The 14,126-nt window shown below is 46.0% G+C and overlaps 3 protein-coding genes across 3 annotated transcripts; 2 read left to right on the plus strand and 1 right to left on the minus strand.

Annotated features, from left to right (window-relative positions):
- The first annotated feature begins 115 nt into the window (after positions 1-115).
- On the plus strand, positions 116-1,099 carry H257_14141 (60S ribosomal protein L11). The gene is made up of 3 exons (XM_009841896.1): positions 116-164; positions 233-377; positions 671-1,099. Exons 1-3 carry the CDS (start codon positions 162-164, stop codon positions 1,039-1,041), a joined length of 519 nt encoding a protein of 172 aa, XP_009840198.1. The 5' UTR covers positions 116-161; the 3' UTR covers positions 1,042-1,099.
- A 2,002-nt stretch (positions 1,100-3,101) lies between these two features.
- On the minus strand, positions 3,102-3,601 carry H257_14142 (hypothetical protein). The gene has a single exon (XM_009841897.1). The coding sequence runs from the start codon at positions 3,512-3,514 to the stop codon at positions 3,188-3,190; it is 327 nt and encodes a 108-aa protein (XP_009840199.1). The 5' UTR covers positions 3,515-3,601; the 3' UTR covers positions 3,102-3,187.
- An 8,804-nt stretch (positions 3,602-12,405) lies between these two features.
- On the plus strand, positions 12,406-14,110 carry H257_14143 (hypothetical protein; the record flags this gene model as incomplete). The annotated part of the gene is made up of 2 exons (XM_009841898.1): positions 12,406-13,987; positions 14,049-14,110. The coding sequence occupies 2 exons, from the start codon at positions 12,406-12,408 to the stop codon at positions 14,108-14,110; spliced, it is 1,644 nt and encodes a 547-aa protein (XP_009840200.1).
- Between the last annotated feature and the right edge of the window lie 16 nt (positions 14,111-14,126).

A 14,126-nucleotide genomic window follows, 5' to 3' on the forward strand; every position in this document is an offset into this window, starting at 1 on the left:
CTGTACAGTCGGTTTGTATGCATAATAAACTATATGAATAAAACCAAGGGCGAATTTAAAAAATTGGAAATGGCACGTTTTGACTGGTTGCGGCAGCCACTGGCGCTGTGGTCACCACCACTGGGAGCTCAGCATTTTAGTAAAATCTCCTCAAGGGCATCATGGTACGTCGCCGCTGTCACCGCCTGATCGTTCCATGGAGGGGTATGCTCATGACGATCGTGATGTGTAGAGCAACGACAAGAACAACATCATGCGTGAAATCAAAGTGGAAAAGTTGGTGATCAACTGTTGCGTGGGGGAATCCGGCGATAAGTTGACCCGCGCTGCCCGCGTGTTGGAACAACTGACTGGCCAAAAGCCCTTGTACTCGAAGGGTATGAACTGACCTTCGAGGTACCTAGAGAACACAGTGCCCTAACCGGCCCGTTCTCGGCCACCAACTTCGTGCGGACGATTTCGTTATGAATGACTCTTGCAAAGAGGTGTGCTTCTTGCGGAGCCTTTCTGGGTGTCAAGCTTACTCTCGAGTGACTTGTTGCATCCCCGATTGCGCATCCTGTTCAGTTCCATATCCCTCCTTTGCAAGACGACACGACGACTTCTGCATGATGTTGGTGGAGGTACCTTCCCTTGTGATCATATCTCATGTCGCGTCGTCCATGTCTAGCTCGCTACACCGTGCGCACGTTCGGCATCCGTCGTAACGAAAAGATCTCGTGCCACGTGACCGTGCGCGGCGAAAAGGCGCTTGAAATCCTCGACCGCGGCCTCAAGGTCAAGGAGTACGAGTTGAAGAAGCGCAACTTTTCCGACACGGGCAACTTTGGGTTCGGGATTGAAGAGCACATCGACTTGGGGATCAAGTACGACCCTTCCACGGGCATTTACGGGATGGATTTCTTCGTCGTGTTGACCCGCGCGGGCATGCGTGTGGCGCGCCGCAAGTTGCGCCAAACGCGCGTCGGCGCCCCCCATCGCCTCCGCAAGCAAGACGCGATGAACTGGTTCACGACCAAGTACGAAGGTCTCATCATGTAAATCATGACACTGCAGCCTAGCCAACGTCATAACACGCACTTGAGGAGCTACTTTTTCCTGTTGTTGTGTTACTTGGGCTTCATATATATAGAAAGATATCACAAAACCATTGAACTGTTGATAAAATATGCAAATCTGATGGGATATTCAAAAAGAGGGGAAGTTCTAGTTTCTGGAAGGGGGGTACGATAACGCTGATTCACTGAATGATACAAGTTATGAAGTTGTAAAGGTTTCGGGTCCAATAATAGGCAGACAATTACTAGTAACAGTTTCTCGTTCGATACTTTTCAAAATATAATGAAGCAAAATTATTATTTGTATGCAAGTTTATTAAAGTTCACGTATAATTCAAGTAAGATTGATACAAGAATACTTTGGGAATTTGATAAAAAATATCATTGATTTTGTATTCAATTGCAGACAAATACCTTTCAATAATTCGTTTCTTAATTGCCATTTCTCGAATGACTCGAGCAATTCAGCACTTGTGCCGAAGAAATTGTGGGCTCAGGTAATATAATTCGATACGAAGAGATTAAGAGAAACCACGTCAAAATCTGACGAGCCGTTCAAACGAAAGCTTTCTTTTCGCCCATACATTCGGTGTCACAAAACCATTGGTCGAAGAACTTTGGGGTCTGGTAAATATTTTTCTAAAAATAATATTCAAATTTCTCGATAAATATATTGTATAGGATTAACCAAAATGCCATTTTCAAAATGGAGGTAAAAGGTAAAATGGGATTAGGGTGCGTATGGTAACCGGGAATATTGCATTACAGTAGTGGAGAAAAGTCGGACAGGTTATACAGGAACCAAGTGATCGTCGGACCATATGTTCGACTTTCTTGTTCATTGTAATATGTATTAAGTATATACAAAAGCGAAGTCAAAACCAATTGCCAGCAACCATCAGCACTGAGTTACCACATGCACAAAGAAGGCGGTGGATAAGAAAGAATATCGCAATTTATGTCCATTCTAATGCGGCTTACTGCTTCGGAACTTTTCAAACTTATTTATATACAGCAGTGCAACTTTCGGCGGCTTTAACCAGCCACTGTATATATCAAGCAAGACGGAGCTCAAATGATATATCATAGCGAACTTTGAAATGGGTGTGGGTAGTACTGTACATGTTAATGAAAAACTCAGCCGATTAACAGTAAATCGAATGAGTTCTCAAAACCCGCTTTCCCGTGAATAGTAAAGTAGCGATACTCTGTATATCCGGACGGGCTGAGTGAAGACTTACACTTAGTATGGCCAATCGGAAAATGATGTCGTCTTCTTGGAGTCTACGCACGAGCATGTCACCATGCAGTAGACAAACCTGTAGTTGTTGACTAACCCCAAAAAACGTTCAATAAATGTGGCTACCGTTCAGCCAAGACTCAAAACCGTTCAAACTCTAGTTAGCTGAGGCATATTTTTTGCACTCTGATCACCTCAACTCATACTAGGGGTTTGGCATTATACTTCGAAGTATGTGCACGCGGGGGTAGGCGAAGTCCTGGGGTTAAAGGGTTACGGGAAGAAATTTGCTTGAACGGTTTTCAGCTTGGCTGAACGGTGTCAATATTTATTGAACGTTTTCCCAGAGTTTGCGTAGTTGTTTGTATGATGACTGTGCGGGCCCTTGATGCAATAACGCTATTTTCATTCCGTAGAACAGGCCTCGTCCGCCTTGGATATGATGTATCTGCTCTTTCATTGGCTCCTTCAATGCTCTTTTGACTGTATACTTGAATGCTCTATGGACTGTACACTACAATGCTCAATTGACTGTATACTTCAAAGCTCAATTCACTGTTTACTTCTATGTTACTATAATGAATTCCCCGCAGTAGATACAGTATCCTTACCTTCAAAACACCCAACTCCAATGGTGCGACAAGATCGCACATACAAAGATCAAGAAAACAGTCCACACTAATTCACTGGAAGTCCATAATTACTGCACATACAGTAGCGGCCCGAATAGAAAAGCATGGCGGTAGCTGCTACCTTACCACCTCTGCCATTTGCGACTCGTTCCTTTCATTCTGCAATTGACTCCACGATCAAAACCGCAGCCGTCTTGTCTATCGTGGCCATGGCCGCGGCCAACCACGCTAAGTTAGATCAAAACGTGCTTCAATCGCTACAACAATCGTCCACGGTTACTGTGTTTGTCGTCGTTCGCATCTTGAGCACGTTGCACAACGCCAATGTCCTGATCGACTTTGCCAAATGCTCCCCCTCGGCGCTTGTGGCATTTTTTAACTGCAAAGACTTGACCCAGGAAGAAGTCTACAGCATCGCGGCCCATCCCGACGTCGAGGGGATCCATCTTGCCCCAAACAGCTCCGCTGCTGACCGTCCCAACATCACCCCCGAGCCTACCACCACCGCGGCCACCCCTACACATAGCGCTGACCCTCCGAACATCACCCCCAAGTCTACCCCCACCGTGACTGCCCCTACGCATAGCGCGTGTAACGAGAAACGCGATTCTTCAGACGACCGTGACTAAGCGGTGGAGGGCAAGCCCCCGAGTGCCGTTGTCGCTGTTCGTGTTTTAAACTTTGAATATACGACATTGATTGAAATGCTTACAATACGCACAAAATGTACTGGGTTTGAAGCATCATACTAGTATGCTCTTCATACAGATGCAGGGAAATGCCATAACGATACCAGCAAAACGTAGTTTTGCGTATTATAGTGCTGTAGTAGCTAGCTATGGTAATCATATCAGCAAACCTTCGCCAAAATGTGAAACCTTCACCAAATGTGAGCGTACTTAACAAAGATTATCGCACTTCTCAAATATTACATTGTAACAGTCTGTAAATCCAATCTTTGGACAAAACCACAAATTGTTGGAGCAACATTGATTGGCACATAATCTCTCAGTTACTCCATATCAAGTATTCACTTTCAATTAAACAGCGCCACCATGATCCTTGCTCTTGGAATGGAATTTCACTCAGACAAAGCCTTCGTAGACTACGTTAAAGGCTACTAGGACGCTCTAAGCGAGAATAAGCATGTTCGAGTGAAGTCTCATGGTGGGAACAACAGAACGGTATTTTGGTCATCCATCCGGGAGCAATTCCCCGAGTGCGTGGGTGGCACACAAATGGTCAAATGCCCACTCACTCATGGAATTGATACTGACTGACCTAAAACGCCCCTGAGTAAGTGGGTGGGACTAATTGCTTGCTTACGATAAGTACAATCCTAGCGTTAACGTGAAACATGAAGGCATACAACGTTGTACAACGTTAATCATACCAACGGTGAATGCTACTTACTGTAGTAGTAGTACTGTACCGTTAAACAGTATTCAATGTATGCTGTGTAGGGTAGGAATTCGAGTGGTAACTACAGCTGGAGTCTCCAATTTTGAATCGATTTGACAATATCAATGAGCAATGCGAGTTGGCGTTGTTTGTGTCTCCAGCTCCATAGCGTTGCCGGATGGATGCTCTTGATTTACTGTTAAGCCAATATTTGAAGTGCTTTTAATTCGCTAGACTTAATGGAAGTGACATACGCGAACGACAAAAGTATATTTCGACAACTACAAATGCTCTAACGTTGTGCGTCGAAGTTCTTCGGAGCATTAATCTATATAAAGTTACTACTTGCCCCAACCAACGTTTGTATCCAATTTTCAGTAAGCTACGCGTAAACTTCAGTTGGTTGTCGGAGTACCGGTGATATCGGTGATATCGTTACGTAGAATATTTGTTTATGGGAACAATTGGATTTGACATCGTTTACACTATGCAAGGCATCAATGGGGTTACAATTCAATTCAATCAATGTGGAAGTGATTGCGAAACTCTTGAGTTGGGTACTTTGAGTTTAGTGTAAATTGAATTAGTGTGATTCTGAATTCAGTATGTTGGATTAAATGTAGTCGTCGACGAAGGGCTTAGTGATACTGTAGTATCAAGTTAGGACTACGCAACTACTATTCACACAAACTCAAATATTCTGTGAATGTATTTCAAAGCACCAAATCAATACGTCACAATAAAGCCCCCTGCCCGCCCCCCAAATCAAGACATGGCTTACATCGCTATAATATGTATGCACACAATGAAGTTGGGATTGGGGCTGTGTTCAGTGGGTAAAATAATATATATACTACGTAGAAGATGATGATGTGTGGCATAATTTCGGTCGGGCGTAGGAACATGTGCTTTGTGTTAGATGATTGTGGATGAGGAAGTGAATACATAAGATCTCCATAGCAATTTGCGAATTACACTACCAGTAGTGGGGTAATCACGATGTCAATTCTCCAGAGATCGAAACCTCGAAACCTTGTTAAGTTTGGGGGATGATGCCAACAATATAGTGACTTAACACTCCCAGCTTTAATGATAATATGATTCAATGCTTTGAAATTTGCAGGTTGATTTGCTGTGTATTTGCGCTATGAATACATCTTTGCATCCCCTCAAATGACACATCTTTGCATCCCCTCAAATGACAGTCTAGAATTCAATGTAGTCAAGGAAGGGGGAAGGACTTTCAATACTAGTAGTAAAAAAGGGGGGGGGGCAACTAGCATTCAATCAATCCCAACTAAAGTAACACCTCAAATTAGTACCTTCAAAATTAAATACCGGATATTACTACCGTGTTCCCTTCACTTATAGAGGTAACGTTAATATCTCCGTCACAACAAATATTAAGAAAAGCAAAAAAAGATTAATTTAGATTCACACACAGCAGATATGGCGCTAGTACATGTAAATCTTCGTTGTCACAATAAAACTGGTCACTTTCACACAAAACCAGTCGTCTTCACACGTTATCACAATAATCTCGTCGTTATCACAACAATTCCGTCGTCAATACAGAGCACGGGGCGTTGTTACAAACACGTCACGTTTAATAAAGACTTGTGAGGATGGATTTTTTTTCCTGTCCCAATAGAGTCATAGACCAAGTCATGTTGGTGAGTTTATTGACGATGGTAATAGCTGGTCTAAATAGACGGTAGGGGCATAGCCTTGCTTCCATTCTACACGACGCAGCGCATGAATACAACGATTCAGCCACAAGGCAATCTAATGGAAGCCTGGTGGACACAGTGTACTTCATGACACCAGTCGTCCTCAGTGAAGCCTTGTCAGTTTGCGGCGTAGGCTGAAATCCACCCCCCCAGTCCACAAGTTGTCATTCTCAAGGTAACTAACCAGGTAACATGTAAGTTAAATTTCAAAGTGTCAAATGTTTGATTTATATTTGTTAAGTGCGATAGTCTTTGTTAAGTGAGCTCACATTTTGGCGAAGGTGAATTGGAATCGCGCGGGATATTATGGCGGCGGCAACGATAAAGGTACAGCAGTAACTTGTATTTGCCACACATTCCACGAAATCTCCTTTGGGCTTACTTAACGACGATTCTATCTATCGTATAGCATGGCTATAAATTACCTACCATATTCCGGCGGGACTTGTACCCCCGATTTTTACCATCGGAGTTGTACCCATTTCTCTCTTCAAGTCCTATTTGGAAGATTCTGGGCTTTGCTCATGGAGTTGTACCCATACATAATATATTGGTTGATAATCATCCAATTAACTGTACACAATCACGTTTCACTTCTCTGCGATGGATGGATCTGAAGGCTGTCGATATTGTTGTTGTCTCGAGTGGTGAGGGCACGCGCTCGTGCACCTGCCATGAGATATGCGGCGACAGCTTAACTGTCGACGATCTCGTCGTGCTCCGCCTTGCTGTATAAGGTGACCGTGAAAACCTCGAGGAGGTTATGCAGGTTTATCGTCTGGTGGCCACCAAACTAGGCTGTCATGTTGGCTACCACCCACTGCGCCTGCTCAATCACAAAGACGTGCTAAAGAGCAAGATTACATTGGTTGTGGAGGACCTTCGTGTGTCACCCAGTTGAGCGCGCGTGTGCGTTCAGAATGAAATGTCGGTATAGTTAAGGCAGTTCTGTTCGAACACATTCAAGAGTAACATGCAAGCATCGGAAGTTAGTGTGCAGATAAGTGTTGCATCTAAACTACTAGGCGACGACATGGTCATTTCAAAAGTAACAAAGTCGCGGCTTCATCAAGTCAATCAAATTCAAAAGAGGTCACATGTATTAGCCAATCCTAGCATCTTTTATGATTTGAAAGCATTTGACTTTCCGCACGGGGTTCTACCTATTTGGATCAGATTTTGGCTACATTTTTGGGGGTACAAGTCCCGCCGGAATACGGTAGTTGTACAACGCATTGGGTTTGCGGAGACTACTGAAGCCTGAATACTCAGAAAGCTCTCCTATGGTCAAGGCCAGTGCTCCACTGGAAGACAGACTTCCACGGTCCTTGGCTGCAAATTACATAGTGTATTACCTGAGAGTGTCGTCCATCGCATGTCCTTCTTGGCCAAACGCTTCTACTGGAAAGCAATGGGGTGCGCATTTTTTTCGAGCAAACGATGGAGCATTTCCGAGCATGCCTTAGAATGGATCGATTTTGAGCAAAATAGTCCAGAGAGACACTTTCCGAGCGTACTTAATAGGCACAAGAACATGTGTTAGTCATTGGTGAATTTCCGAGCAAACAAAATCATATGGTTACTAAAATGCCAATGCTGAGTGTCAAGAAGGGGCACTTTGGCCTATCTGCTTTGGCCTCTTTGGCACATCCGGATTGTATCCGGATTTTGTGCCCTCTGGGCAGATTTGGGCTCCGACGGCACAAAACACCGGATAACGATATTATCCGGTGTTCCCTTTGGTTGGCTGTAAGCAGTCGGTTAATCCTCACTTTCAGTTTTGCCCCCGACCACACAAGTGCTCTTTGTGTTCCTCGTGCTCTCGCCCCCTTCCTCAGTGCTACCTCTTTCCTCATCCCCTTGACACTGAGTACTGTGGCGCCTTTAATGATACTTACTGTTATGTACTAGTACTACGTAGTACTCCTAAGTGTCATCATCGAATTTATCCCACTGCATCCCCGTGCATCCCAAACAATAATTGTTGACGTCATCATGGTCACCAGCCCCAGCATTCTTTCACCAGAACCGTACCCTTTCCCCCACGGAGACTACGTCTCCACCCCGGATAGCGTACGTGTAATGCTATGCCCGGGGTTTGCGCATTAACAATCGTTTGCTATCGCAAACGATTGCCAATTTGCAAACCCCTTGTGGACTGTGTGTTGTGTATCCAAAATATTGAATCGAAATGAATCCATTGTCCCAGTTTATCCCACTTGGGAATATCTTAACTTTACTATCAATCCGGTTTGTCCCAGTGAACCTAAGTACGCTCGAAAAGACTGCAACAGTCTAAGTACGCTCTAAAATGCTCCATCCCAAAGCCTCGCTCGGAAATAATCCATCGTTTGCTCGAAAATAATCTTTTCCCAAAGCGGTGATAGCGAAGTTAGCAAGCGTAGACTAGACGAGATGGCATACCCAACCATGTATGTTCTCATCAATAAATATAACCTTTGATTTATGTTACATGCATATCATTCTCGTTCTTGTGTCCGCGGATCCAGAAAGTCAATGTGGCGGGACGGGGCGCAGGCAGCCTACAGTATTATAATGGTGCTGTTGTGGAGAGCTGGTGGTGTGGTGCACACAAAAGGCACGACTGCCGCACCTCACCAGGTCCTAGAAATGGCTGAGGTAGAGTAAGGTAGAGTAACGAACGTTATTAGTGTATGTGTGTGTGTGATGGTGGAGGTATTGCCATTGTCTTCGAAATCCAAGTCAAGACACGCCCATGATGCTCATAATTGTGCTCAGTATTACGCTATTCATACTAGAACGCAATAGCGTCTTCTCGTACTGATAGCGTGTTTTTACTGCCATACCGAAGCAACATACCTTGATCCCCAGTTGGTAATCGACAGGACTTATGTCCTCGGTGGTCGGCGCCGCTGTGGCCTTGCGTTTGGTCGATGGCATTTCTGTGTAAAGATTCTGAAACTGTGTCCGGATACTCGATATCAAATCAAAATATATCCATTATCTGGGCTTACGACCCGTGCGTTGTTGTGGATCGGAGTGGATGCACAAAGGGTTCAACAATCCTGGATCAAGCAAGACTATAATCCCAGTCATTTGCAGACGTCGCACAAGTTCAGGTAGCAGTGGGCGTATTATTTCAGCGGACGCCGTGCGTGACCTCTTTCTATTGTAACTACTTCTTGAAGGACCGATGCGATCCCGTTTGCGTTGTGACGGACAGCTAGTCGTCAACGACTTTGTCTTTTCGAAGCTATAATTCCATGACGTATTTGGGCTTCGATTACTTGGTCCGTGCCTTCCCTGCAATGTATAGGGTTTCCGGTCGCTGACGTTAGCATCACAATGTCACTGAAATGGGGTGGGGGGCGTGTGTATGGGGTTAGAGCCGCGACATCGTTGAGTCGATTGGTATGAACAGACGATAAGAGATTTAACTAATAAGTGGGAGAACACTTTGGACCACATGCTGAAGTGCTGGAACGAGAGTGCAAGTCTACCCCCAAGGATGCGCTGTTCATGACCTTCGTGATTCTGAAGTACTACCAAACGTGGGATAAGCACGGACTCGACTTCGCAATGATAGCCCCAACACTGAAGAAGATGATCCTGCGTGTTATTAAGAGCACCCCCACCGGCGCGACATTAACTGTAAACGCTATTTTACAGTTCTATCCGGATTATTTACAGTTTTGACAACCCCACCGGGCGACTGTAAAATACTACGTAGTACAGGAAACTGTATACAGTACTAGTAATTTTACCGCGAGACTGCAAATCGGTCAGATTTACAGTCGCGACTGTAAAATACAGTTTTGACGAATTAGCCAATAACATGCTATCAATGGATAATTTTGTCCAATCACCAGTAGTTGATAGCAAGCCAATACAATAATCACTTTCCTTTGAGCAAATGGATCGCTCGTGGCTCACACTTCTCTAAACTCGTCAAGTGCATTAGCAGCCCAACCAAAGCACAACCTTCGCTGAGCAGTGACACAAGTTTTCATGTGTGAATGACTGATTTTCCTTACTCCATCAATCATTCCTTTCTCCATAATGAACACGTTAGAACAGTCGTCATTATCAACCGCATCGTCCATGGTGAGTCCATATATAGTACCTACAGTATAACGACCTTGGCCAACTAAAGCGCGGGTGAGCTTTGCTCTCCATTCTGTAAATTGACTGTGAGACCGAAATAGTCAGTCCCAACACCGTGTGTGAATTACACTCATTGCACGCAATCAACCACTCTAGCGCTGAATCAATCATAACATTACTCGGTCAGTGACGGACGGGACTCGGGCAAATATATGGGTAAGCCTACATATCGGTTGGTTATACTGTACAATGCTCGCAGTGAATGCCCGCCTGCCCACCTCATCGGTATGAACGAGCCGAGATAGTTGCGGTATGTACGAGTACACCTGTGTGCAAACCTGTGTAGAATAGAACAAACATCACGCCAACTCCCTACCCTTGCGCTAACATGGTGCAAAGGTCGTCGAGTCCACGTCGTCACGACAGGTCCAATCGTGTTTTGATTCCGTCTCCTCTATAATTGCATTTTTTGGATATCTAGCACCATGCCACATCCTGCAAAAATATCCAGCCCCGGACATGGATATTTTTGGCGGCTTGGGAATATCTGGGACATTGAAAAAAAACGTGTTCGCAGTCAATGGAATTTCGAAATATCCGGATATATTCGGCGTCATTGAACACGCCCATATCTCCTAGATACACTCGACTAATTCGATTGAACTCAACACGAATGCGTTGGGCGATCAATACTTTACCGAAAGCCGTGGGCATAAATATAAATGTTGATCAGGATATTCAGGATATTAATGTATACAAGCTGCAAAACCCGGGGATTCACTGCGTCCAGTGTCAATTATCCTGAAAACCACATTTCTCGAGATTGTGATGATGAGGGTACTAGTAACGTAAAGTTGAGTTGCGAAACCTGTCTATTTCGAATAGATATCCGTTTTGTATTGTCGATTTTCTTCAACTTTCCCTGGTTCATTCACAGTCACTGTCAATCGACCACATATACAGTAGAACTGAGACATCAGATTGGCCATTATCCACTTCGCCCTTTCCGGTAGAAAATCGAAAATGGATTGTAGCCAATCAGCAACAAGTGATATCGGATTGACCAATGGGAAAGGTTGGTGCTTGATTCAGTCGGCGAGATTCGATTGAACGGGGTCCGGAAATCTCCAGTGCTTCAACGAATATACTCAGGAAAACGTTCAGAAAATCTAGATACTGACAGTGAGAACCGTAAGCTTACACGCAAATTTCTTGCCATAACCCTGTAACCCCAGGATTTCGTCCTACCCCCGCGCGTGCACATACTTCGAAGTATAATGCTAAATCCCCAGGGTTAAAAGCATCACTAGTGGTTAGGTATTGCTAACCACTGAGATACTGTACGATTAACCCCCAGTAAGAGTTGAGGTAGAGAATTTAAAGAAGTTCGTCTCAATATTGCTGTACTGTACATATCCAATCAAAATCATGTGTTTCAAACCAGTTGGTTTGATTTGTCAAAAAATCGAAGATGGCCAATCAGACTTCAACGTTTAGATTCTACTTCGATTCAAAGATTGCAAAAGGGCGGTGTGTAATCTTTGGTTTTTACTTCACTCAACGCTTCATACCTCGGCAGAATTTCTATTTTCGCGTGAAATAGCAACAAACCCTCCGGATAGTGCAAGAGTTTCTATTCTATATCCGTAACTTGGAATTGAAATAGAAATAAAAACACCGTTGGAGATGCTCTTAGTTTATTTGTATTCACCTTGAAATCCTCTATCAAAGCATACCTCTAGTTTTCGATATTTCGATAATTTCATTATTAAATTAATGTTGCAACTACTTGTACTACGTAGTACTCCGGAGTAGTACTGTACAGTATTTATATTCGTCTGATTAGGATGTCTAGGGGTTCAACACACAAATGTGCTCGGGTATTCCGAGCTACAGTACCGGATAGTGGTAATATTGGTACACCCCGATTTCAGAGTTTTTACTCTGAATGACCCAACCCAACACAATCATCATGAGTCGCTTGGTCCCTTAGCCCTGATACCAGTGGGTGATTCTAATCGTCGAACCTTTTGCTCACGCATTGAGCTCAACCTACTCAAGGCCTACTCACAGCAAGTACGGAACAGGAGGTTGAGGGTTCACGCTTTGATACATGGAGTGAATCATCCCTGCGCGAAACCAGATGATCACATGCTGGGAAATGTCACCCGTATTCACCTTAACACACTGTATCTATGTTTGTTTCCTTATCGGATCACGACAACCTTCTGTCATTTCAATTTGCCAGCAACTGCATCATGATCAAACCTACTTTCATCGCTGCATTTGCCGCTCTCGCCACGGCCAAAATCGCCCCCAGTGTCCACCGCCACTTGGAATCCAATGAGGACGTGGACGTTGTGGTTGAATTCAAAGGAGGCAACCAGCGCGCCCTGGAAACCGCCCGTCTTGAGCGGGCTAACTTTAACGATCGCAGCTCCGGCATCGCCCATGTGCGCTCCCTCTTGGAGAGCAACATGAAGACGTCCCAGCGCGCGGCGATAGAGCTGCTGTCGTTGCAGCCCAAATCCTTCACGAACCGCATCGAGAGCTTCTACATCAACGGCAACATGCACGTGTACGGCGCCAACCGCCTCGTGTTGGACGAACTCGCCAAGTTGGACAACGTGGTTCACATTCGACAACCTATCGCGGCGCAAGTCAGTCCAGTCACCTTCGACGATGACGACACTGATGTGGGGATTGCTCAAGGATGTGCTGACAACAACGCAACCTCCACGCGCGCCGCAAACGAATGGGGTGTCGACCTCATCAAAGCCCCTGGCGTGTGGGCTAATGGCAACCGTGGCGAAGGTGTGGTGGTCGGTATTATAGACACTGGCGCCATCCATACCCACGACGACTTGAAGGGCAACTGGCGATCCACCTACGGCTGGTTCGACCCCACCGACAAGACCCCCGCCCCCATGGACAGGAGCGGCCACGGCACCCACGTCACGGGTTCAGCTGTTGGCCAAAACGGCATCGGCGTAGCTCCGGGTGCCACGTGGATTGCTTGCCGCGGGTGCGTCATCACCACCCATTGCCCTGAAGCGGCGCTGATTGGATGTGCGCAATGGATGCTGTGCCCGACAGATGTGACTGGCAAAAACCCCAAGTGCGAGTTGGCGCCTCATGTGATCAACAACAGCTGGGGTGGCAAGTTTCACAACAAATTACAAGCCGTCGTGGACGCGTGGCGCGCTGCGGACATCATTCCCGTGCTTTGCAACGGCAACTCTGGTCGTACATGCTCAACAACGTGGACCCCAGCTGATTACAAGAATGTCATTGCGGTGGGTAACGTGGGCACCGATGATAAATTGTTTACACAAAGCAGTCGCGGGCCAACCGCAGACGGTCGAATCAAGCCCGATGTGTCGGCGCCTGGTAACAGGGTTCGTTCGGCATGGCACACTGGCAATTCGGCCTACCAAATCATGACGGGCACGTCTATGGCGTCTCCCCACGTCGCTGGTGCGATTGCCCTCTACTTGTCTGCCAACAAAGGCGCCAAGTACGATCAAGTGTACAAAGCGTTCACGACCACTGCAGACACTGCCACGTTGACTCCAAACAACGAGAACTGTGGGGGGGTGTCGGATTCCAAATACCCCAACAACAACTACGGGTTTGGACGCATCAATGTTGCTAGCGCAATTGGAGGTGGTGTCGCCCCCCCCTCCTCCACCACCTCTGCCCCACCGCCGTCGAAACCCAGCTCATCAGATCCGTGGACCCCCGCCACCAGTACCCGCCGTCCGTTCCCTTCTTTCCCTATGACGTCATCCCCATCGCCGTCGAAACCCAGCACGTCATATCCGTCGTCCCCCGCCACCAGTACCCGCCGTCCGTTCCCTTCTTTCCCTATGACGTCGTCCCCATCGCCATCGAAACCCAGCACGTCAGATCCGTCGTCCCCCGCCACCAGTACCCGCCGTCCGTTCCCTTCTTTCCCTCTGACGTCATCCCCCTCGTC

The sequence above is a fragment of the Aphanomyces astaci genome (genome assembly GCF_000520075.1).
Source record: "Aphanomyces astaci strain APO3 unplaced genomic scaffold supercont1.53, whole genome shotgun sequence".
NCBI classification, from domain to species: Eukaryota; Oomycota; class Saprolegniomycetes; order Saprolegniales; family Verrucalvaceae; genus Aphanomyces; species Aphanomyces astaci.